Consider the following 25,698-nt stretch of genomic DNA (forward strand, 5'->3'; position numbering starts at 1 on the left):
TCATATGATAACAATCACTGCTCTAAATAGCGTAAGGCGCTTGACACCAGCCCGTAGAGGGAGAGGGCCAGTCCCGAGGCGAGTAGCAACCACACCCCCAGCTCCTGCAGTGGCCGGCAGCACCCGCCCTCTCTCTTCAGAGTCTGTAGGTAGTTCAGGCATGGGAACAAAAACACGATCAGGAAGGAAAAGAGCCCGCCGTTTAGGTCCAGGATTGCCTGGAGGGGCACAAACCTGCGGAAGAACACCAGCACGAATCCCACCCCCACCACTCCGAAGTTGAGCTGCTGAGTGTTCAGTTTGCAGCAGGGGCCCAGCCGCAGTCTCAGCATTTTCGAGGCCGTGGGCAGAAGCGAAGCCAGGTGCACGGAGTAGATCGCGGATAGACAGAGCACGCTAATCCGGTCATTCAGGAAGCAGTCCGTAATGGTGTCGGCCTCGATCGGTGCACCGTCCTGGTCCTTGATAGCCATGTAGCCGAGGGTACCGATCAGCCCGTAGACTGCACTAGCGGTGGCATAGCAGTACACGACCACACGGTAGCTGGCCTCATGCCGTGCGGATACTGGCTTCGCAGGAAGGTCAGGAAGTAGCCCTGCAGGTTGAAGGAAAAACAGAGTGTCAGGGCCAGGTCGGCAGGGTTACTGCCCCACAGCTGCAGGCCTGATAAAGAAGGGCCTTCGAGAAGGATCAGCTTTTGGGCTAGGAATCCGATATACCCGTAGATAGCCAGCGACCCCACCCACGATATGCGATGGACGAAGACCACTTCGTCGACCCTCAGCAGTGCCAGCGCCAGCACTCCCGCGCAGATGTCCATGTACTGCACCGAGAAGCGATCGAACACAATTTTATTTTTCTGTGGAAGGCGGAAAAGCTGCTTGGCCAGGCTGTACAGCTGGTCTACCAGCAGCTGGTAGTACAGAACCTTCCAGAATAGCACGTAGAGCATGGCCGCCGCGCGGAACCAAGCCGCCCACCCTCCGCCCAGCAGCCGCTCTGTTGACTCCTCAGGGTCGAACTCTCCCTCCTCGAGGCAGGCGATCGTCAGCACAGACAGCAGGCACTGAGCGACACCAAGAAGCATTACCAGCAGCAGTCCCTGGGCAAGCCCGGCCTGGCAAAGAGCAGGGGCAGGATGAGTATGGGCCCGCCGATCATGCCGTTGAGCAGCACCAGCACCGCATCCTTGACGCCATCATCCGCCATCCGAAATAAACTGGCATTTCTGCTTTTCAATCACTTTTAGGCTTTAATATGGTGATGGCGATAAACCTGCTTGCCACCAGGGTTGACGATATTGTAGCCCTCAGGGGAAAACCTGCTCCTGCCAGGGTCGAGCGGGTCATTCTGGAAGAGCCACAGAGGAGGCTGCTCTTGACTAGATGTGCATTGCCAAAGAAGCTTAGTTCGACAAGCACACAATCTTCGAGGAGTGCAAACGACTGATCAGCAGCCTCCTGGGCAAGCCACTGATCGTCCACCTGGGAGGGAGAGCAGTCCTTCTGGCAGCGGATGGCCCTGCTATTCCTTTGCTTCTACGACCGCACCAACCAACACCCAACCTCTCCCAAGTTCTAAAAGTCAAGCATGAACTCAGTCACTTTCTGGTCCCTTTCAATCACTACACTAAGAGCGTTCTGAACAGCCTCATGCCCGCGCTGCAGCCTCAGCCCCTCCAGCGCCACAGGCATGCCACCCGCATGGTCAGCGACCTCTTCGAGAGGAATTCGCGGGTGGACCGGCAGATTCGTGACCACATCAACAAGGTTTCCGTACATAAAAGCCAGGGCCGGATCCGCAACTCTCAGAGCGAGCTGAAGATCAGACGAGTTCACCTGCCCAGTCTGTATCACAGCAGGAAGATACTTGACTTGCGCAAGATGAGATGATACGAATTTGCAATGTATAAATTCGATCACTCTTCCCTTGTCGCAGGGAAGTCCATCCCTGAGGCCCTTGAGCACTGCAGAAGGGGTTCATTCATCTGACAGGCTGCGGCCATCTCGAGCCCTTGCGCCTAGACCTCTACAAACACCTCCTTTAGTCGAAAATGCAGGAGGATCAAGACCTCAGCTTCCGAGGCTACCATTTCAAGAATGAGACTGACCGAGAGTACTTCCAGGGAATATTCCTGCGTTAGTTTAGTACATAAAAGTACACGCCTTCGGAATATCCATACGAGCTGCCGTACAAAAAAGTAACTGAAACTGTAGAGAAGATAGGGATTGCTCTGTCCCTCAAGATTAGGACTCTGGTGCACGAGCTGCTTGTCAGCCTGGCAGCAGGCAGCTAGTAGCCGATCAAGCAACTGTTGCTCCGTATGCTCCATGAATCTAAATCCGCAGAGTGGAATTTCATCAGAGTGTCAGTAGTCTAGCAGAACGACAAAGAAGGGATCTAGCTGCCTCCCCACTACGATAACGACCTGCTGACTGTGCACCTGGCCGAGTCCTTCTTCGCTCGCCTCTCGCCTTCCAAGGTCGATATCCTTGACGGACACCGAGAGGATACTTTGCAGATGATCATTGAGGATGGCTCTTTAACTCCCATTAGTAAGGATGCTGGGAGCGTGTTGGTGGAGGCGGGACACGTCCTGCAGTTGGTCTCAGGAGCCAGGTTCAAATCGCCCCTGCATCAGGTGCGGAGGGCGCATCAAGGCAGGATCATGATGGTGCTGATGATGAACGTGCGCCTGGACACCCCCGTCATGCCCTTCCTCAAGGACTAACAATAGTCCCCGGAGCAATTCCTTCCTATGCAGCAAGAATTGAGCATCTACTCAAACCCTTTCAACCACTGGTACCAGGTGTTCCCTACTTAATCTTCAGCAGTAATCGCTTCCTCCAGTACGAAATGGAAGATTACTTTTCATGCCCAGCATGTGAAGGACCCGCCTTTTGCAGGTCAACCCTCGGAATCACGAAGCCATTGACTTCAGTTCAATTCGATTTAGTCGACCCACAAGCTGGCCAAACTAATCAAGCACTGCTTGGTACCAGTCAGCAGGGTGTCCTGCTGCGGGCCAACGAACAGACAGCTGGTGTAGGCAGGTACGACCATGTCTGGCTCTCGCCTCCGGCAACCTCTATTTCACGATGGTAATCCGGCTGCACCCTTGCGGTGGCATGACTCAGCTTGTGTCTCTAGCCGTCTGCTAACTGCTGGATGGAATCTGTCCTGACTCGGCATTCAAAATCAAGTGGCCGAATGACATCTATTGTGGGGACAAGAAGGTTGCCGGGGTCCTGCTGGCCGCGGACCAGATTGTCGGACAGCTGCCTAAACTGATCGTGGTCTGTCGGTCTCAATGTCAACTCTACCCCCGCCTAAAATTCAACCTGCCTCTCGTAAATCCTCAACAAAGCGCTGGATGTCAAGGCCTTAAGCCAGCCCCTCGCCAAGCATATCTATGACAGCCTCATGAATTCAACGAGGAATAGCAGCGAATGGCAATGCTAACCAGACTTAATAAAGATTGCTGCACCACTCGAAGTTGGTCGAAGTCTGCAGTGAAGACATGCAGCAGGTGTATGGGAGGGGAGTGCTGGAAGGTGTGGATGAGCAGGGAAATGCGATGCTCCGCGGGGAAGAGGGAGTCACTCCGATGAGTGTAGGCAGCATGCGACTGATCTGAAATTTGAGTCATTCAGGCCCAAAAGAGGGAGGCTTTGAGAGGTTCAATATGCTGTCCGAAATAGGTGTCCTCGGCGGAGAATGGGGCCTTTTCGTTGACCTGCCTCAGCACCTCTGCAAGGCATGGGGTCACCTTCTTGCCAGTGAGCCCGATTTCCTGCGAGACCGACATGAACTCGATGGCAAACATGTTGGCGAGATTGTCAAGCATGGCCAAAAGCTTGCGGGCAGCGAACCCCTCCATGGACACGTGATCCTCCTGCCCGGCGGAGGTCTCGATGGAGTCGGTAGAGGCGGGGACGGCGAGCACCTTGTTCTCGGAGCAAAGAGCCGCGCTAGTACATTGCATGATCATGTAGCCGCTATTGATCCCCCCATTTTCGACCAGAAAGTCCCAGGACTTTGATTTTTGCTTGTTGACCAGCCTCGCGATCCGGCGCTCGCAGCACAGTCCCAGCCGGTGCATCGCCATTCCCAGCACGTCCGCCGCCTTCGCAGGGTACTCTCCGTGGAAGTTGCCTCCGGAGATCAGTCCGTCCTCCTCGAACCCGTCTTCCTGGAATATCACCAGCGGGTTGTCAGTCGCGGAATTGATCTCCTCGTCGGCCACCCTCTGTGCGAATTTGAATGTCTGCCAGGCTGCGGCCGCAATCCCCACGCCTTCTGTAAGAGAGGCTCCCTAGACAATGCTCTTCCCTTGCTTAAACTGCCACATCTCGCTGTCTTACTTCAGATAGGCACTGATGCGCTAGGAGACCAGCCGATCAGCTTCCGGCAGCAAGGAAATGTATTGTTTGGAAAAGGCAGTCTTTTTCAGCCCGTAAATTTAGTAGTTGAAAGCAACCAGTTGCTCGAAGCGTTATAGCAAGATGTTGGCTTTCCAGAGGCCGTCCGCCAGCAGCGCCGTGATAAACTGCGTGCCGTTGATCAGGGCCAGCCCTTCTTTCTCACGAAGCTCGATCGGGTCGAGCCCTAACTTTTTAAGAAGCTAGCCTGCAGGTCGATAGCAACCAGCCTCCTTGTCCCACGCCTCTCCCTCTCCCAGCAGTCCCAGCGCCAAGTGTGACAGTGGCGCCAAGTCGCCACTGGCCCCACCGTGCCTTGCTCAGGCACCTTGGGCAGAAAGTCTGCATTGAAAGCAGCCACCATCTTCCTGAAGTTCGTCTCGCAGATGCCACTGCGGCCTTTGGCTAGCGTGTTGATTCGAAGGGCGAACATTTGGCGGGTGAGGGGCAAGGACAACGGTCTTCCAACGCAAGTCGCATGAGACCTAATGAGGTTGACCTGCAGCTGTCGCAGGTTTTCAGGCGAGATGATCACATTAGCGAAGTTTCCGAAGCCAGTATTGATCCCGTAGACGATCTTTCGGACTCGATGATGCGGTCGATCACACTCCTGGCCCTGCGGACCTTAGCCCAGGCCTCCTCGGTGAGGTCGAGGGCCTGTCCGCCCTGCCCCAATGCGTGCAACTGGGGGACAGTCAAGGAATTGCCGTCAAGCCTGAGGCGTATTTCTTTGTCTATCATTATATATAATGGCACAAATGACGCGCATTCAAAGCATTAAAATTAATTATTACGCAGATTATCATCCTCGTTGCTGTAGTCCACTCGCCCCCTCGAAGGCAACCCCGTAGTGTTCGATCAGGTCTGCCCCTGCCTCCACCAGTCTGCTGATGTCGGACTCTGTTATCTTCCGCTTGCGATCACAGTTTTCCCGTTTTTCTTGAGTTCCTGGATTATTTTCAAGTGGCGGTCAGCCTCAAACCCCTCTGCGAACTGCAGCACGAGCCCGTCGCCGGGCATGGTGCGGAGCAAGTGCGGCTGGCGGTCGGGGTCGATTCGAAGCAGCAGCTTCTGCCTTTCTGTTTTGTTATTAATCACCGACACCAATACTTTAGGAAGCTGCTTTTTCAAGAAACTGAGAGGCGTGTTATTGGGCCTCGCCGACCAGACTGAGACAAACGATGCGGTTGACGTAAAATGCGTTTGTGAGCAGCTGGAGAGTGTCCTCCGCCAGCTTTTCGGGCAGCAGGCGCCAGGATCTTCCGGTTGAAGTACACGTCCAGGATGATTCTGTCCTTCACATCCTCGGGGTAGTTGCTGATCCTGCTCTCACAAAATTAAGGCCTAGCTTGCTGCCGGGGTTGTTAAACACGATTGTCCGGTCATTCACCAGCACCTCGTTCTTCGAGCCTAGGCCTTGCAGCTGCTCGTCAGCCTACCGCGTCATCGATCCCACTGTCACAAACCCGAGCCGAGCCTCAGCAGCTGCTTGGTCAGGGCCCCATCCAGGTCGAAGTTGGGGCCCATCCCGACCCGATTCTTCAGCTGGTCCCAAGGACTTCAACAGAAGCAGGTGGCTATTTGCAGGCCGCGAATAGGTTAAGCCTGATTAAGCAAGCGTTGACTGCCAGTCTTTTGTCTCCTAGCAAGGACAGGGCTGCGGGTATAATGTTAAGAGGGCCGGGCTGGTAGACCATCTGATGGAATGCAAGGGCCAGCCCCGCGGCCGCCACCAGTTTAATTTTCATTATGACTCAGGAAATCAACTGCTCCAGACTGATCATCATTTCGTCGAGGTACCGGTCCGGCCTGGCGGGGGGGCGTGGCGCGGGCTTGAACGGAGGCTCGGGCAGGGGGAAGTACCCCTTAAGACGGATCAGAGGCCGCATCTGCAGCTTCTGGCGGATCTGTTGCAAGTCCTGGTCGAAATCGGATTTAGGATGGTCCTGAACTGGATGGCGTCGAAGCCGGCCTGCAGCTGCTTGGGCATTATTGGCTGCTCACTCGCCTCGCTCTCGAGAGTGTTCATCGACTTGACTTTGCCGAGGCCCTTAACCGGGATGGGCAGCTCGACTGACTCATCGAGCCGGTCGTCCACAGCACTCTTGAGCCTGATCTTGGAGGGCTGCCTTTCCTTCGGCCGTTTCTGGCTGGTGTTTAGGTTCTTGCTGCTTTTGAGCTTCAGTGCCAGGTTGCGCTGGTTCATTTCTTGCAGTTCTCGATCGAACCGTTCGTTCTCCCGCTTGATGGTTTCGTTTTCCTACCGCTTGCGATGCCTGTGCTCTTCGATCTGCCGCTCGAGGGCCTCCTTGTACTACACCTCCAGCTGCCTGCGGTGTGCGACCTCGGGGTCCGGCTCGAACAGGTTTCGGTAGTTCCTGCGACGAGCAAGCTCGTGCATCCGAATAAATACTAATCACAGGTTTATCCTCTTCAGCAACGACTCGACCCGAATTCTGTTTGTGTGCAGTGCTGGAGAACAGTGCTGATCATGTCGCCCAGGCGGTGGTAGCAGGCCCCTGCTCGTGCTCCTATTCCGCTGCGCAGACACCGCTCCTTGTAATACACCAGCTGGCCCTTCAGCTCCTTGATGATCCCTTCTTTCTCAAGATTGTCCTTCCTCAACAATGCCAATTATGTTCTCAAGTGATCCATAATAGAAGACCCTCCCTTCAGCGAGTATAATTAGTCATGCCTCTCTGACCTGCCTCTAGTGTGGCCTGCCTCATCCAGCTGAATAAACTGCAGCCTTTTTGGAGGAGTGGACCTGTCCCCCAGCAAGGCCGGAGTCAGTGAGACAGGCAAAGTGGCTGTTCTCCTCTGCATGAATATTCAAACTCTCGATTCGAGTTCATGCCTAGTATCGCAGGCTGCAAAATTGGCAGCTAAAAATAATTGGTCCTTCTGCAGCTGGCACGGAGTTGACCCCTCCGCATTGTTCGCACTCAAACTGCCTTTCCTTCACGCTGAAACTGAACCCCTTTTCGCCGATACCGCGGTCGTACTGCCTTCGGCTGTCCAGCTGGGACAACACCCGATATGCCTCGATGACCCTGGCAGCCTCAGCCTGGTCGCCCTGCTTGTCAGGGTGGCACTGCCTGATCCTTGCCTTAAACGCTTCCCGTATCTCCTCCTGCGAAGGCTGTCCGGTGAGTCCTAGCACCCTATAGAAATCCATTTAATGAGTCACAAGAGAGCAGTCAGTCGGTGCAGATACTCGTCGGGGACCTTCTCCTGCTGCGCCTGGTAATCCTGCAGCCCCTTGAACACTGAGCTTTAGGTCAGCTTTCTGCCTACTTGTGCTTCGCACTCAGCAGATGCAGCTCGACCAACCTTACCTCTTCGAGAAGGACGGACCTCGAAAAGCCTGGAATTCAGCGAGAGACAGGTGCTCGACTTAGACCGCTAGCTATTAGAGCGCCTCGAATTTGAAGCTGAGATCATGCACGCGCTAAAAAGGTGGTTGCCCTCGTCCTCGATGTTTGGAATCTTTTCTCTGAGCCACTTGACCACCGACCGCCTCACCACCCCGAACGCGTCCTCACCCAGCTAGGCCAGCTTGACCGCCATCCTGCTCAGGTGCTCCTCCACGATACCCGCAACCTCGGCCGGCCCACAGACATTGCTCTGGACGGTCAACTCCAGCCCCGCTGTGACACGGTACTCTGTACTCTGCCGCCCTTGTGCTCACGAAGTAGCCCAGCTCTCTCTCAGTCCGCAAGTAGTTGAACGTGTCTTCCTCCAGGAACTTGCTGAGAGTCAGCAGTCTCGCCCACAGCACGATCGTCTTCCGGCCTACCGCGTAGAACCGCACGAGCAGGTCGTTCTTCTCGTCCCGGTTGTACAGGCCCAGCGCGACGACCTTCCTGCCCCTGCACGGTAGTATGCTTTCGTAAAGTGGAAGTTCCTCCGGCACCATCCCGCCCTCCCCGAAGTGGGCCAGCACTTTGCCGGCCACCCGCGCGGCCTCCTCATGCGAGTAGTTACCGTTGGACAGCACGATGGCAAAGCTCCTGGAGAAGAACGCCCTGATGAAAGCGACCAGCTCATCGGCTTGACTCCCTTTAGCAGCCTCAACAACTAGTCAAGGGGGTGATGGTAGCCCTTGGTCAGCAGTCCGGACAGCTTCTTGCCGAAAATATGGTAAGGTTCTTCCAGCTATTCGTTGATCAGCCTCTCCCTCAACTTCTTCACATACACTTTGAGGTCCCTTTTGAAGGCGGTCGTGTCCAGTGCCTTGATCGAGGATATCACCTCATCGATCAGCAGGTGCAGGTTCGGGCTCAGCCCGTAGAAGCTCAGCAGCAGGCCGCTTCTCTGGAACTTGATTTTGAACTAGATGCCGGCGTCGAGCCCTGCTTGCGCCAGTTCCTTCAGCTTGCCCTCCACCAGGGTCTCACTCATCTTCCGGAGGACTTCGTGTCGGTGGGAAACTTGGTTGTGGCAGCTGATCACCTTGACCTTGAAGGAGGTCTTGGGCACCAGGAAATGCGGAGTGGCCTTGTTGAACACCACTCCGGCTCTGCTCTTCAGTACGATTTCAGGCTTGGCATGGGCTTCCTTGACAATGGGGATGTCAAGGGAGTCAACCAGGAAGCAGTTCCCCGGAGGAAGATGCATTTCGGGCATGTCCTGGTCACCTGCCAGCAGCTGCTCGACCAGGGGATGGGGGATGGCCTCGACAGAATACTTTATCCCGAAGAAGTGCTCGGTCAGGCTGCACTCAGGCTATAGGTCTTGCTGGAGAGGATTAGCAGGCAGTTCGCCGGCACGAGTAGCTTGGCGAAGCTGTTGATGAGGGCGGGCTTCCACTCCTCGAGCAGGTAGCTGTGGTCCAGTACGTGCTCCGGGGGGTAGTACTGCAGGCTAGTCGCGGCGCTCTCCACGCACTCGTAGCCGTATTCCTTGTCCGAGTTCAAAAATTCAGTGCGTCTTATCCTCTTCACATTCTCGAACACTCTCACCGCAGCAGCCTCCTCCCTCAGCATCCGGAAATAGGCGAAGCAGATCCCTGCCACCCGCCCGAACTGCTCAAGCCTTTCTCGGCCAGCTCGATGCTCACCTTGAGCAGTCCGAAATACTCGCTGATGCTCTCGTAGTCGGACACCAGCTCGACGGCCAGCTTCTCTGCCAGCAGGGCTGACAGGAGCGAGCCCTGGCCTTCCTGCCCGATCAGGTAATTAAAGTAGTGGCCCGGGTCCTGCCTAAATTCTGCTGAGTAGGAGGGCAACAGAACACAAGAGTCAACTAATCCTTCTCCTGGACGGGAACCATCTTGACCAATCGCCGAGGTTGGCTGCGTCGAAGGGCTGGCAGTCGTAGACTCTGCTGCTGCCGAGGTTTTTGTTGGTTATGCCAGAAAAGCATTACCTAGCAGCTTCTATAGCTCTCCGATTGGACGGTTGCTGAGCAGCGCCAGTTTCATGCGGTCCGCCGAATACTGCCTTTCGAAGAATTCGAGCAGCTGGTCTCGTATGTCGGGCTGCTTAAGGGTCTCGATCGAGCCTGCGCAGAAGCGGTTGTAGCGGGAATGCGGGTAGGCGAGGGTCTGCAGCAGCTGCTCGAGTCGGAACTCATCGGACTGCAGGTTCATCACGAACTCCGAGTGTACCGCGTTCAGCTCCTTCTCGACGGATGACTCAAGCATGAGAGGCTCCTTGAAGAACTGACTGAACCGGTCAAGCGCCTCAGGAAAGTGGTCACTGCTCACGTCGAAGGAGTAGTTGGTCAGGTCGTAGCCTGTGAAGGCGTTGTTGTGCCCCGAGTGGCTGCTTATAAACTAGCTGTATTCGTTCTCTGCTGGGTACTTCGCAGTGCCCATGAACAACATGTGCTATAGGAAGTGCGACAGCCCTGCCGCGGAAAGGGGGTCCGAGAAGAAGCCCACGCCCACTGACAGGCTGGCCGCCGAGATGATCTGCTTGGGGTCGTGGATCAGCAGACAGGCCAGCCCGTTCTCGAGAATGACATGATCGTACTGCCAGGTGTCAGAGGGTGGTTTGCGAATCGTGAACTTCATTGATAATATTTTTTGGCGGATCTGCTTTTTATTGAAAGCTTTTGAAGGGAGATTCAAATTGAAAAAGGCCTCAGGCCTATTGCTAACTACTGAAGTGTTCCTGAAAATAGTCAAACAGTATAGGCAAAATTAAACAATTTTCAAAAAACAAAAAAAGCTTTCTGTTTAATGGAATAAAGTTTTAAATAAAAAAATATTAAAGAAATTAGTGACTTCTGGTTACTAGTCACAAGGAAGGTGGCAGGACCAAAGGCCTCAGAGAGGGCGAGGAAGGCGCTACAGAAGGAGGAGGAGACTCAGGAGAGGGCAGAATCCATCGCGGAGCCAGAAGTGGAAGGGTCTACGAGAGAATGAGCCCTACTTCCAATACTACTGCTGGAGGAAGGACTGCCACTACTCTCACGACCCGGCAGTCCTGGAGGCTTGGCGCTACGACAGGGATGCCCGGAAGGCCAGGCTAGCCTGCCAGTCTGCCAAGAGTCCGGGACGGGTGCTGAAGTGCTCGAGGCCCTCAAAGACATCAGAGGCGGCTCAGCACCCTCAGTCGACGTCAGGACCCTCAGTCAGCCCAAGGTTACTCCGAGGGAACTTCCCGAGTAACTCGACCGTCCCCCTCAAACAGACGCTAGCCGAGACTGAGGTGGATTCCCTATGCTAGGCAGAGTTAAGATATTTATGTTAAGAAATGACGCCGCACTTAAATAAATAGTGGTGCCCAACACAAGCCAAACATTCATTTCCTCTTCGCTAAGTCAGTTGTTTTCATAAGACAATCTCAAAAATATTACATATTCAACATAAGAAGACGCTCGGTATGGTTATCGGTTATTTTAGATTTTAGTGTTATCGATCGAAAAGTAAGGAATCACTAAGAGGAACTCATTGCTGGGCTGTGCTGGGATGTGCTGGGATACACCACTATTTAAGGGTGGTGTCATAGATTAACTCTGGCTAGCCTGGCTAATCCAGGCCCAGCCCCCGACTTCTAGCCAGCATCTTCCACTCCGTTCCTGTCGAGGGGTGACCAAGGCGATAACATTATCAACTGTGGCACTCCCTGCGAGAACTGGACCGTTAAAATAATCTTCATGAAATGAAGATGGTTGTTTATTGCGCTAATAAGTTTCTCCCTATGTTTAATTGAGCTGCATCTTCTCGTATGGAGTAATTTAACGGTGACACCATATGGTACTGGCTGCAAAGGAGAATACTGATGTGACGAATTGATCAATAAATTGGCTGCTTAAGGCACGCTTGTCATTCAACTGTCACGTCGACCATCCGCCCCAGCCGCTCAGCCATCCCCTCCTCCATCTTGCTTCGCAAATGCTCCTGGAATTCCTTGCTCCTCAGTCCTCGCACCGAAATGCCTTGCTCTTTCACGAATGCCGCCAGCTCTTCAATCAGTCCCTGCGATAGCTCGAACCCCGCCTAGTCCGCGGCTTTGGCCAGCCCCGCCAGGTACTGCACCTGGGTGAGTTCTGCAACAGAGTAGGGCCGGGGCTGTGGCTCAGCCAGCTTCCGGATATCGTTGGAGAGGTACAGCCAGCCGTTCACGCCCAGAATCAGCTCAATTCCTCCGCCCAACTCCAGAAAGTGTGATTTCTGCCGTTGCACGCGGGCCACCTTGACCAGCAAGCCGGCCCGCAGCCGCCCGAACTTGAGGCTGCGGGTATGCAATTGCACATTCCGGGCGCTGTCGATAGCATGCACTTCCGCGACGATCAAGTCGCCCTCCCGAAAGTACTCGCGCATGTTCAGCTCGTCCTCCTCGTTTTCTTGCGCTGCTCGGGCAGGTGGATCGCGTTGAGGTGCAGGCTGGCTGAGACGGCCCCTAGGTCCACTTGCCAGCGCTTGCCGGCTAGATCGGTTACCCGACCGACTACAACATCACCTACCTGCGGAGCGTATCTTGCCTTTATGTGGGTGACGGTCACCAGTTTGCCGGTGTAGCAGACCTCGCCCAGCAGGGAGGAGTAGATACCCCCTTGCTTCTCGAAAGTGCCGTTGCCGGGTATGAATCCCTCTTCCTTGGTGATCAGCTGTCCAGGCAGCCTGAGCCTGCTCCTCTCAGCCAGCTCAACCTCCATGAATTAAATTATGGTTTGATAATTAATCGCTGAATTTAAATTTAGGAAAGGTTTGCTTTCTAATCATTATATCCAAGTTCAACTCAGCAATAAAATGGAAGGTGTGGCGGATTTGAAGATTAAGGGCCGTGCCCTCTCGGCGAGCAGGAGAATTTTTTTGGGTCGCCGGGACTGTCGATCTTCTCCTTGCAATATGACCTCGATAACCAAATCGTCACCGGGCTGAAAGACGGCAGTGTGCGAGTCTACAACTCGAAAAACCCTGCGAAGGTGAACTACTACACCACAGCGCGAGGACAGGCCCTCCCCACGGTCTCGGTGCGCTGGCTACCCAAGCAGAAGCGACACTTCCTGTCTCTAAACGCAGGGGGTATCATCCTGCTCTGTGACGAACTGCTGCACGACCTGACCTACTTCAAGACCACGAGGAAGAGACCCTGGCCATGGACGTCAACCCCAATGGGCAGAGCTTGCCATCTCGACCAAACAGAACCGGGTAGCCATTTTCGATATCTCTACCGCAAGGAGAGCCGGTGTTTGGAGGCTGGGGCTGTCTCCAACAACTACGAGGGACACTCCAACCATGTCTACGCCATCAAGCACATCAGCGAGGGCCAGATGCTCACCGGAGGGTGGGACTCCACCGTCAGGCTTTGGGATGTGCGGGCCTGCCGCCAGCAGGCGCTCATCCATGGTCCGAATATCTCGGGTGAAGGCTGGACTTCAAGGATGGGACTGTGCTGACAGGCTCTTACCGAAACGAAGAACAGCTGCAGCTCTGGGACCTGGGCACCCAGAAAAACATGGCAACTTTCACCTGGGACCCCGAGGACCCCAAGAAGGCCGCGTATGTGTACAGCTGCCGGTTCGGAGAGGGCAAACTCGCAGGCTACGTGCTGGGCGGAGCTGACAAGTCAAACGACGTGAAGGTGTTCGACCGGAACACCCAGGCCTGCGAGCTGACAATCTGCGGGCATGGGGGGGTGCACTCGCTGGACGTGCGGGGCAACGGGTTCTGCTTTGGAGGGAACTCGGGCATCGGCCACATCATCAAGGTAAAGTGATTTCCCATGAGCTTCAGAAATCGAACAGGCCGTTGGCCATGCCGACCACCGAGTTCCTTCGGGTCCGGAGATCGACCACCTGCTCGGCCAGGCCCTCCTGCTCCAGACTTTACAGCCTCCTGCGGATGGCGAGGTCGACTCGCAGCACCTCTTCACAGATCGTCTGCATGGCGTTTGAGACGATCTGTTCCTTCCGCTTGATCGAGGCCAAAGTCTACCCGATCGCATGCTTCTCGGCCTTCAGCTCATTGATCTGCTAATCCTGGTGCTCCAGCCTTCTGCGGGCAAATGCCAGCTGCTTCTCTGCAAAGGCGTTGCGGGTCCGGGCGTCAATCAGCTGCCCCCGCAGCCCCTGCAGCCCCTGCAGCCTCAGCCCTGACTTGCCCCGCGTGTCACACGACCTGGCCTCCAGCGCTGCCTTGGCCTCACTCAGTTCATTTCCACGGTCACTGGTTCTCTGCTCCAGAACGGCCTTGTGATCTTTCCAGTACCGGTACTATGACAGCAGGGCACGGTTCGCCTTCTCCAGCTGAAGGAGGCGCTCGTGCTGCTCGCTATTGGATTGGTCGGTGAAGTCCGCCTGCGAGGAGGCCTGCTGGATCTGCTCTCGCAGCCGGTCTGTCTCATACTCCATTCGACCGAACCGCTTCTTGAGCGAGGCCAGCTATTCGCAGCTCTCTTCATAGGTTCGCAGCAGCCCCGCCTGCCCCTCCTCGTGAGTCCTGATCAAACCCATATCCCTTTCCAGAGTGGCCACATGCCAAGCCCGGCTCTCCTATATCTGCTACTCCCTCTTGAGCAAGGCCGTCTTCTAAGAGAGCATGTGCGCGAGCTGGCTTTGTTGATGTTGGCTGCGAGTTTGCAGTTCATAACGTTTAGTTTCGACGCAGTCGAGGTCTCGGGTGATCTGCTTGGCCTGCTCCTGATGGTTCTGCGCCATGAGGCTCTGGTCAGGACTCGACAAGGACGAGGCCCAGCTCGCGGATTGCAGTTTGGAGGTCTTGCTGGCGATCGAGAGATCTCTGGTACTGCTCGACAGAGGGTCGCAGGCTGTCAATCTCTTTCTGCAGTTCTAGCTGCTCGAGGTGCTGGTTGTGCTATTCGGCAGGAGTTCGAGGGCGGGGCATGATGAGCTGGGGGGCGGGCTTGCGAGAGGCCCCGAAAGAGCAGTCGAGCAGCTTCGGTCCATCGTTAGCAATAAATATGGATAACGGTCATCGCATAAATAGGTCACTTGCGCTCCCGCTTGCGCAGCTCCGAGATGATGGTGTTCTTGTTGGCCTCGACCTTCTGCAGCAGCTTCTCGTAGATCTCGAGGTAGGGCTTCAGCAGCTTTTCGCGGATGACGCGCTGGATCTTGGTGGCGCAGTGGTTTTCGCGGAAGGCGTTGACCCGCTTCTTCCAGTCGAGCTGCTCCTCGGTCCAGGCGAACACCTTCTCCCAGTGGAACAGCTCCTGAGCGAACTTCTCGACGATCTCATTTTCGGAGAGGTTGAGCTGGATCTCGCCGTTCTTCTGGCTGGACTCCTTGCGGGCCTCGAAAAGCAAGTACATGTTGCGGTAGGCCATGCGCCGGACCTCCTCCGACAGGGGGGCCAGGAAGTGGATGAAGTGCCGCCCGCGCAGGGCCGAGCTCTCTATGTAAAACCGGTTCTTGTTTATCAGCGTCTTGTAGTACTCGAAGCTGGCCAGCATGGTCTCGACGCCCTGCTGCTGGATGCGCGAGAAGAGCAGCCCCTCGGGGTGGAACAGCTTCTTCAGGCAGCCGTAAACGTCGTACAGGGCCGGCATGGCGGGCTCCAGGTAGAAGTGGATCCGCTCGACCAGCTCGGTGGAGTTGCCCTCCTCCTCGGCGATGTTCTTCCGGCCCTTGTGGATCGGAAACTTGAACAGGCAGCTCAGCCGAAGATGCTTGATATAGAACTTGCGCTCGGTGCAGACCGTGAAGATGACCTATGGCGTGATATTGCCGTGCCCCACCGCGAAGCACTCCCGGTATAGCGAGACCTTCTCGTGGATGGGGGTGCCCTGGAACCAGTCGAACATCGCGATGAAGCCGTCGAAGCTGATCGAGTTGAAGATACCACCACACTGCTCATACAGGCGGCGGGTGAACTTGAGCCGGTTGATGCGCTCGATGCGGTAGTACTCCAGCAAGCAGCGCAGCACGAACCCCGACTCGATGAACTCCTGGCCCTGGCGCCTCGTGATGTTCTCCTTGAGCTTGTCCTTGATGAAGTTCACCGACCACGCCTCGTAGTTGTCCAGCACCACCTCCACGAGCTTGCAGGCCTGTGCGAAGGGCACGAACACCCGCGCCTCGCTGCGGACTGCGCTCGCGTCCAGCCTGCTCAGGCTCAGCAGCGCGCTCCGGCAGTGCAGGTAGAAGTACACCTCTTCGATCGACTGGTGCTCGATCAGGAACTCCCGGAATGTGACGACCTCCCAGACCTGGTCGAAGGAGCGGCTCATCAGGTCCTTGTAGAACTCGACCATGCGGGTGCGGGCGTAGTACTTGCGCTTCTCGGGGGGCAGCCGCATCAGCCCCCGGGCGGCAGGGTCCACGTAGAAGGCCGAGAACCAGGCGTAGACGAACTCGGGGAAGTGGGTGTACCTCTCCGGGTCCTGGACCAGCACGAACTCCTGGAACTTGGAGTCGAGGATGAGGCGGATGAGGCCGAGCAGCTCGGTGATGCTCATGATGTTGGACTCGCGGCCCTTGATCTCCTCGGTGACCTGCAGCAGGCTGTAGAAGGTGGGCTTGTAGAAGGCGTAGTTGTGCAGGTCGATGTTGTCGTGGATCTCCGAGAACTTGTCCTCGGGGTCGATGGGGTGGTCGATCTCAGGGTCGAAGATGTACAGCCCGATGTTGGCGTTCTCGATGTTGGTCTTTTTGCGCCGCACGTAGAAGATCTTGGACTTGGGCTGGGAGCGCATGTTCTTGAAGAAGTCCCGCTCGTACTCGAAGAAGGGGTTGATCTCCACCTTCGCCTCCTTCTCGCTGTGCCGCTTCACTTTGCTCTTCAGGTTCTTGTTTATCTCGATCAGCTTGTTGATCTTCGCGCCCATGCTGGAGTGCCGGGCGGCCTGCCCCGCCATGTCCTCCAGGGTCATCATCCGCCATTCCCACGCCACCCCCGCCTTCTCCGCCAGCTGGCCCCGCTCCTCCTCCAGCTCCTGGATGCGCCGCTGCAGCCCCGCGTTCTCCCTCTCCAGGCGCTTCTTGTCCTCCTTGAGCTTGACGATCTCATCCTTCTGCATGAGGATCTTGTCCTCCTTGTGGCGCAGACTTTCCTGCTGCAGCCGATTCGCACTGGCCAGCCGCTCCAACTCCTCGCGCCTGGCCTCCCGCAGCCCTGCGATCTCTGCCTCCAGGTCCTCACACTTCTTCTGCTGGGCCATCTCGCCCAGTCTTTGCATGATGTCTCTGTTCAGCTTCTCGATCTTCAGCCGCTCGAACTCGTCCACTCGCAGGTGCTTGCTGCTGCCCTCCTTTGTCTCCCGCGACTTGTCCTCCAGCCTCTGCCTCTCCTCACGGGCTTGCTCCAGCTGGTGCCCCATTTTGTCCCTCTCCTGCTGCAAAACTGTGCATTCTTCCCGCAGCCTTCCACAAGCGATCTGCTGCTCAGCCAGCTGCCGCTCGAGGGTCTCCACCGACCCGGTCATCAGTTACGCTGCATCTTGCAGTCCGCGCACCAGCTCAGGGGAGCCAAAGGAATGCTCTAGTTTGGTGATCAGCAGCCCGAGGGTGCTGCTGCCGTGCCGAAATCTTTGTCCCTGCCGACTATCCTTGATGACGAAAGTGTCAGCCAGACGGAAATCGGGGGCAGGCAAGCTGGCCTACCGAGGCAGGCGGTCGCGGGGGCGGCGAGGCAGGTACCTGGACCGTGCGGCCTTCTTAATGCTGTCATGGTATTCGAGACTGCTCTTCAAGGGGTTCTTGAACCCATCAGTGTGCGAGCTCATATCGACATGCTCCCGGTACATTAATTATGGCCTCGAAGGGCAAAGAAGACGAGCCCACCCCGGTGCTGCAGCTGAACATCCGGCATGTGGTCGACCGCCACTCCATCATGATCCACACCCTCATCCGCCAGTCCGAGCAAATCAAGCGTCTCATCCAGGATCTCGGCATTACCCTCAAAGAGGTCCGGACTCTTAATACCCGTCGAGGCGGCAACGAACTGTCCCTGGATTCGAGGTCGCCCTTCCGGCTTTAGCTTGAGGGGGAGCTGCCCTAGCCGCTCATCAAGGGGCGGACCGTTTGCTTGCAAATACGACTGGTTGATGAGAAAGGCGGCATCCAGCACGACCATAAACCCTGCCGGCTCTCTGTCAGGGCCTATTCTGCAGAGGCCCCGCATGTCGAGGTGGAAGGCACTCATGGCCCCATGCTGAGACACGATCCGGCAGAACTGCAGGCCGGCCGGGCCTAGATCCGGCTGACCATGAGCTAGGTGACCTCGCGGTTCAAAGGCGGATGGGTGCACCTGGCAGTGGCCGCAGAGGGGAGCGAGCTGGAGGCCGGCCCGCTGGTGCTGAAGAAAGTGGTGGTCAAGAAGTAGAGCGGTTGATAATGATTCATTGCACAAAATGGGCAAGATCAGACAGAACGCCAGGCTCCGACTGGTCTACCGCGAGCTGGAGGAGGACCAGGTCCTGGAGGAGTTCAAGCTGGACTACGTGGCTGTGCGGGCCAGGGCCTCCCAGATGTTGCGCAGGGTCGAGGGAGGGGATGCTGCATTCTCGCTCGAGTATTATCAACCTTCCGGGGAAGGCCGGCTTGAGCCGCTTGACGAATCCTTTGAAATCTACAAGGACAGAATCGTTGAGGAGCTGGGCGGAGTGCTAATCGTGGTGATCATGCCCGACACGCAGCTTCTTTCCTTCCTGCAGCTCGAGGTGCAGAATCTCCGGGCCATGGTCGCTCGCCACTAGGCCGAGCTCAAAGAGCTAAGGCTGCTCATCTAGGAGAAAGACCCTTCTCCCCAACTCGCGATCAAGCATCGCAAGACCTCTCTCTGCGAAAAGCCTTTGGACGTGGCCATCCTCTTCAGTGACCCCCTGGTCTCGTACAACTCGCAGCACGAGGCCATTCCGGAAGTAGAGCCGGTCTCCTACCGCCTCGAAATGCACAAGCTGCAGGACCTGTTCCGGTCGGCCCCTCTGACCATCCGCTGCCAGGTGGCCACCACCGAAAACCTGACCAGCTCGATCGAGCGGTCTCCGCAAGTAGTACACATAATCTGCCACGGGTTCAGCAGCAGCAACGGTTACCGACTGTCCTTCGAGTCCCAGGAGAACATCGGCTCGCGAAGTGAACATCACCTGCGAGTCTCTGCGCGAGATCTATGGCAGCAGGTCCCACCGTGAGTGCATCAAGGTGGTCTTCGTGAACGCCTGTCATTCTGAAGAGCTGGCCCGTATCTTCCTTTTCGAAGTGGGTGCGGAGTATGCGGTGGCGGTCGAGGGGCAGGAGCGGATCGAGGACACCGTTGCACAGGCCTTCGCCTACTACTTCTACTCGAACCTGGTCAAGGGCAACTCTGTCCCCGAGGCCTTTGAAAACGCGCAGCACATCACTCGCCAGGACCTCAGCACCGAGCGCAGCGGGTGCTGCTGCAACCACTCACACGCGCCTAACTGCCTGTTCTTGCAGTTGCAGGAGGAGTACGGCGAGAAGACCGCACACGAGCTGTTTCACGTACCGCCCAAGTCATCCTGCGTGAAGTGCCATCGCCGGCAAGGCGGCATCCACCGCAACACCTGCCGCTGGGCGAAAGACACCCTCCGGCGGATAAACCGGCAGTACACCGGGCAGGATGACTACGCCTTCGCGGAATACGACGAAATCCGGCTGTGCTGCTGCCTAAGCATCGAAAGCTACCAGCAGCACGAAGAGACCTACAAGTTTAAGCTACTGCGCAAGGAGGGTTCGCGGCCGGACACGCGACTTGTCTTCAGAGACGAGGAGTTTGAGGATGAGACTGGGCCTGAGCTTGAGACCTGCCGGGCTTCCACTACGATGCTAATTGGTAGGAATCTGGAGATCGAGCGGATTGCCAAACACTTGCGGGGAGGAGCAGGTCAGGCGCGGGTGGTGCTTCTGACGGGGGTTCCGGGCGCGGGCAAGACGCAGACTGCCCGACGGGCATGCGAGTACGTGGCGGAGCGAGGCCGTTTCCCGCACGGCCTGATCTACCTTTCGTTCTCATAGTGCACCACCGAAACCGCCTTCATCTTCAAAATCACCGAGCCCTTAGAAAACTTCCGGCTGGAGGAGGCGATGGTGCACTACAGTCAACGCAGTTGTCTGTTCATCCTCGACAACCTGGACTCGCTGGTCGAGGCCAAGGGCGAGGACATCATCCATACCATCATGCGGTTCGTCGAGGGGTGCAGGAGCTGTCGCTTCGTGCTGATCATGAAAAGCAATACCGTTTCAAGGGTGCTGGGCCATGGGTCCAAGCGCTTCGGGTTGAACGAACTGTGGGTGCAGCTTGGCCCGCTAGGCCGGCAGGACGCTGCCAAGCTGCTGCTGCAGCACGGCAAGAACACCATTGAAAGTAAGTACTACGACCCGAGAGTACTGGCCGCTCATGAAGTCTTCCGCATCCTGGAGCCGTACCCCAAGACTCTGATCGACCTCGCGCAATACCTGGTCCTCCGCGCCAAGGTGTCTCTCGACAGCTACGTCGAAACCATCAAGGCGCAGAGCGCGGACTAGCAGCAGCGGAAGGTCGAGGAGTGGTCACTGCGGGCTGCCAACCTACAGACACTCAAGGACTCGAACCCCTCTTCTTTCGAGCTGATGGTGATGATCGCCCAGTTCCCTACAGGCCTCACCTTCAACGACCTCAAGATCATGGGCGAAAGCGACTCGGACTTCATCCCGCATGCCTGGCGGCAGGGCCTGCTGCACCTGCTGACCTCTGACAGCAGTCCTGCCGACATGACCTCGAGCGACTCACAGTGCGAGACCGCCATCGAGCGAGTGCCGCCAGGGTCGCACTACTTCCTGACGAAAGAGGAGCGGGACAAAGAGCACTTCTACCGAGTGGACGGGCTGGTGCGGGACCTGCTCGCGTAGCAGTAGCGAGCATGCTTCCTAGTCAAAGAGCGGCACTCCCTGCTGTTCATTAACTTCTACCTGAACTACCTGATCAGCCAGTACCGGGATTCGCAGGTGCACCACGAGCAGTTCCTGGAGTACAGCCAGTTCTCTCGCAGCGGGCTGTGGGGCATCGGCCCGGATGCTGAGCTCTATGCGCAGGTGTTTCAGTGCTACCGTGAAGAGAAGGACGAGCCTCGCCGGATGGTCGATTCGGTGGCGAAGTGGCGGCGGGTCGAGGAGGCGGTGCGCCGGCACGAGAGCAAGCACGGGCTGACCTACGAGCGGCAGTTCATCCGCCACCAGGAAAACTTCATGCGGATCACCGAGCAGAAGGTGCAGTTCCTGGAGGAGGACAGCTACTCCGCGCAGGACGCGAGGGTCATCTTCGCCATGGAGACCATCCTGCTGACCATCCCGACGATGTTCAAGCTGCTGGGCAAGACCTACCTGGCCGAGAACACGGCGCGGACGGCGCTGACCCTGCTGCAGCGCATCCTGTCGCGGCTGTCGCAGGAGGACACCCGCAACGACTCGCTGCGGCTGTCCCTCGCCAAACTCATCCTCCTCATCTTCAACATCGAGCTGGAGATGGACCGCCAGCCCTCCATCGAAAACGCTTTTCGGGAGGCTTTCAAGCACCTGAGCGGGTTCGACCGTGACAGCCGCGTGCTGCAGGTTTTCGCCCTCGACCACACCTTCGTGAAGGCCTTACTGCTCTACCACGAGCTCAAGCGCCAGAAGCACGTCGACCTCGACAAACTCAAAAAGCTGCAGGGGCTGCTGGCCACCTTCCAAACCGAGCACAAGGCGATGGAACTGGCCTTCGAGCCTGCCAACGTCAGGCTCTTGACGGCCAAGTACCGCCTGCTCTGGTTCAAGAGCCAGCACTTCATCAACCGCAAGCGCAGGGTGCCCGCCTGTCCCGACCTCGAGGACATGGAGCGGGATCTGCTGCCCGCACTGGATGAGCTGGGCAGGCAGGGGCTGGTGCTGCTGCAGGTGCGCGGGCTGCTGAGTATTGCCAAGCAGCGGCTCGAAGGCTCCTCCCCGATCAACTACCGCAAGCTCAAGCAGGATTTCCTTGACAAGGCGCGCGCGATCAAGCGCAGGCACGCCAGTCTGAACCTGCCCCAGCTGGAGAGCCGGCTGTCCCTGTTCGAAAGCGAGGTCAACTCCGAGATCGTCAAGAGCGTGAAGCACCAGGTCACGCTGCTCAAGAACGAGGTCAGTCCCAGCACGAACTTCCTGCCGTCCTTCAAGTTCTGGACCATGACGGCGGAAGTGAAGGACGTCAAGCGCGAGCTGATGCTGCGCAGCGACATCCTCAGTCTCAAGAACCTGAACAAGACACTCGAAGAGGGCTGCCACATCCTCGCCTTGATCTTCTCCAGCCTCTGCGTGCTCAAGGACGGCAAGCTGCTCCTGGACGACTGCCTCACCGGGGTGCCGACCCCCGCCGAGGGGCTGCTCCGGCCCGGCATCACTCCCCCGCAGATCCTGATAGTGTGCGGGGTCCGAGCGAGCAGCGTCTCGGCCCTGCTCCAGCCGCACCTGGCGCCCAGGGCGGTGATAGAGTTCAACCTGGCCGAGCGAGAGAACTACGAGCGGCTGGCGGAGAAGCACTACCAACTGCGGGCGATCGAGATGTTCGTGGTGAAGTTCATCAGGTTCTTCTACGAGGGCTGCAGTCACTTTGACGCCTTTCAGAATGCCACCTCCGAGACCCGCATCTTTGTGATCCGGTCCTCGCGGAAGGAGGTTTCGAGTGATGATTTTGAGAGCAAGATAGGCTCGTTTTCCTTGCGAAGCGCAGGGGAGGGGCCGCTCTACTGCGGGAGCGAGAAGGGCAGCTTCCACAACATGACCGACAACCGCCCCAAGAAGAACTTCGAACCCGAGGAGATCCAGTTCATCGGGCAGAAAGAACCCCTGCTGCAGATCGTCCGCGAGATCCGCAGTGGCGAGCCCAACGCCCTGAACGTGTTCGGCAGTGAGCGGGCCGAAAAGGGTCGGTTCGCGGTCTAGCTGGCCTCTTTCTTCTGGCAGCGCGTGACGTTCCGCGACGGGGTATTCCTCCTGGACTGCGAGCGCTACTCGCCTGACAAGCTCCGGGACTTCCTGGAGTGCGAGGTGGGGTTCAACCTGAACGAACTGATCCGAGACGGCCCCAGTCTCTCCTCCATCCTGATCTTCAAGCACTTCGAGGTGCTCATGGACAACTACTACCGGGACAACCTCTTCGACTACTTCTTTGAGCAGCTGGCCAAAAACGGTATTTTCTTCGTGTTCATCACCAAGCGCTCTCTCCGGCCCTTCTGCAACATGCGCCTGAAGGGGATCCGCATGCCTGACCTCAGGAGCACCCACGCCCTCCTGCACATCGAGAAGTTTCTCATCGAGCATGATCCGGCTGGCGACCACCCTCTGTCTGAGTTCATGCGGGAGGCCAATAAACAGGTGCCGGTCCGCGACAAGCTGAACCTCGTCCGCAGCCGCCTCCACAAGAGCTCCCGCAAGAAGAATCGACATCCCGCCTCGACCACCTCCCTGGCCCACGAACTGCGGTTCGAGCAGCTCGTGGACGTGCAGGCCGAGTCCGAGGAGCATGACTCCGACGAGTAGCTGTTCTTCGAGAACGAGCCGCCGAGGCTGCGATGATGTTATCATTTGACGATAGTGTCAGCGCGATCCGGCCCCGTGCCAATCCAGCGCACAGGCACGCCCAGTTCCTGCTCCAGGAACTCGACATATTTCTTGGCCTGGTGCGGCAGGTCGGCATAGCTCGTGATCCCTCTCAGATCGCAGTTCCACCCCTCAAACTCCCTGAACTCCACGTGAACCTGGTCGTAGTCCCCCAGCGAGGAGGGCATGTGGTCGAGAGGCTTGTTGGCCAGGTGGTATTTGGTTGCCACTTTTATCGATTTGAGGCCGTTTAGGACGTCGAGCTTGGTCAGGTTCAGCTGGGTGTAGCCGTTCAGCCGGGCTGAGTAGCGCAGCTGGGGCAGGTCCAGCCACCCGCACCGTCGGGACCTACCCGTCGTGGTGCCGAATTCGTGGCCAGCCTTCTGCAGGTGCGTTCCAGTGTCATCCTTCAGTTACGTGGGGAAAGGGCCCAGCCCCACCCGAGTGGTATAGGCCTTTACCACTCCGTAGACATTGGTGATGTGCCGCGGCTGCACCCCCAGCCCTGTGCAGATCCCTCCCACGCTGCAGCTCGAAGAAGTCACGTAAGGAAAGGTGCCGAAGTCCAGGTCGAGCATCAAAGCGTTCGCCCCTTCGAAGAGCACTTATGAGCCGGGCTTGGCCAGATGCTCATGGATGAAGGACACTCCGTCGATGATCATGCCCTGGTCGGCCATCAGCTTGGCTGCCTTCTCCAGATAGGCCAGCTCCTAGCTGTCAGCCTCGCAGCCCAGGAATTTCAGCTGGGCGTGGTATTTTTCCTTGAAGGTGGGGAAGTGCAGGAGATCGCCTGCCCGGACCGCCACCCTCGAGGCCTTGGAGGAGTAGGCAGGGCCGATGCCCTTCTTGGTGGTCCCGATGCTTTCAGAGGTGCGCTCCTTCGCCTCATCGAGCTTCTTATGCGCCTGGGTGACCACATGCGCCCTGTCCGAAATGAACAGCCGCCCCTTCCAGTCGATATCCTTGATCGCGTCCAGCTCGTCCATCAGCCCCTTCACGTCCAGCACCACACCGTTGCCCAGCAGGTTCTTACAGCTGGCGTTCAGAATGCCGCAGGGCAGCTGGTGGAAGGCGAAGTTGCGATTGCCGACCTTGACGGAGTGGCCCGCGTTGCTGCCCCCATTGAACCGCGCGCAGAGGGTCATCTGGGAGGCGAGCACGTCCACCAGCTTGCCCTTGCCTTCGTCGCCCCACTGCGCCCCCAGCACCGCGTGGGTCTTAAAGCCCCTGCCCACAGTCCGTATCATTCAATTCGATGTCACTAGTCCTGCTCGAACATCCGGCTGAACACTTTCTTCTCGCGCCGGGTCAGCTGCTCTCGCAGCCCAGCCACCCTGGCCAGCACCGGGCCCAGCTCCAGCTCGGGGTCATGCTCGTGCTCCCGGATGAGCTGCAGGCACTGGTCGTACTCCTGCAGCTTCTAAAGGGCGTGGATTCTGCGGAGGATGGCCTTCTTGCAGTGCTTCTGCCGAAGCAGGATCTTTTCAGTAGCAGCCAGCAGGTCTGTGAACCGGTCCTGCTTGAGCTGGCACAGCGAGGCGTTCAGCATCGAGCTGAGCACCAACTCCTCCACCTCGGGAGGGTTGTCCTTCTCGTACTCGAAGAACGAGGCGGCCCGCAAAAACAACTTTTCTGCCTTTCTATACCTTTTATCTTCAAGCAAAGCCACTGCGATCGCTTTGGTCCGGACTATCTCCTGCACCTTTTGCTAGGTCGACAGCGTGTAGGTTGCGCCTACCACGATCCCTCTCAGCTCGACCGTCAGGATCGCTGGGCTGTGAGGCTGTTCCGAGGATGTCAATAATTCGGAGTCCACCCCCTTTTGGAAGCAGCTCAGGTCGTTGATCTCGAGTTGCATGACCGACCCGATTGTCATCTTAGTTACCGCTTTCCGAAGGGCCTTTGAAATCTGGCCTTCGTCGAGATACAGGTCCAGTTCCTGGGTAGGGTGGTTAGGTAGACTCAATGATAATTGCACTCTGGAGTGCTTACAGGGCTTGGCCTGCGACTCCCCCTCCCTGACGAAATAGCCCACCACCCGCCCGTCTCCCAACAGCTCAAACACCTTCACAATGGCAGTCACCTTGGCCCTTACAAACAACACCGACTCATGTGGTAGCTAGTTGACTAGTTCGGGCTAGAGCTGCTGGGCATGCTCCACTTGGACCTTGACCTCGCAGGACTCGCCCTCCTTCATGTTGTAAAAGATCTTGCTGGCGATGGCCGGAAGGGCTTGCAGCCTGACATGGTCATACTTCCGTTCAAGGAGCAGTTTTCCTTCTGCGGTGACCTCAAACTACCCGGAAAA

At 57.2% G+C, this 25,698-nt stretch overlaps 2 protein-coding genes across 2 annotated transcripts; both read right to left on the bottom strand.

Moving 5' to 3' along the window:
- Positions 1 to 3,649: 3,649 nt before the first annotated feature.
- Positions 3,650 to 9,041, bottom strand: LOC127594424 (histidine ammonia-lyase-like). The gene is given in 7 exon segments (XM_052056298.1): positions 3,650 to 4,249; positions 4,514 to 4,731; positions 4,734 to 5,006; positions 5,009 to 5,136; positions 8,198 to 8,434; positions 8,620 to 8,756; positions 8,877 to 9,041. Coding segments are annotated over 7 exon segments (1,758 nt in total).
- Positions 9,042 to 23,371: 14,330 nt separating this feature from the next.
- LOC127594425 (adenylosuccinate synthetase-like) lies at positions 23,372 to 24,637 on the bottom strand. Its single transcript, XM_052056299.1, is given in 1 exon segment — positions 23,372 to 24,637. A coding segment is annotated over 1 exon segment (1,266 nt).
- Positions 24,638 to 25,698: the final 1,061 nt, after the last annotated feature.

Source organism: Hippocampus zosterae, unplaced genomic scaffold, assembly GCF_025434085.1.
Source record: "Hippocampus zosterae strain Florida unplaced genomic scaffold, ASM2543408v3 HiC_scaffold_131, whole genome shotgun sequence".
NCBI lineage: Eukaryota > Metazoa > Chordata > Actinopteri > Syngnathiformes > Syngnathidae > Hippocampus > Hippocampus zosterae.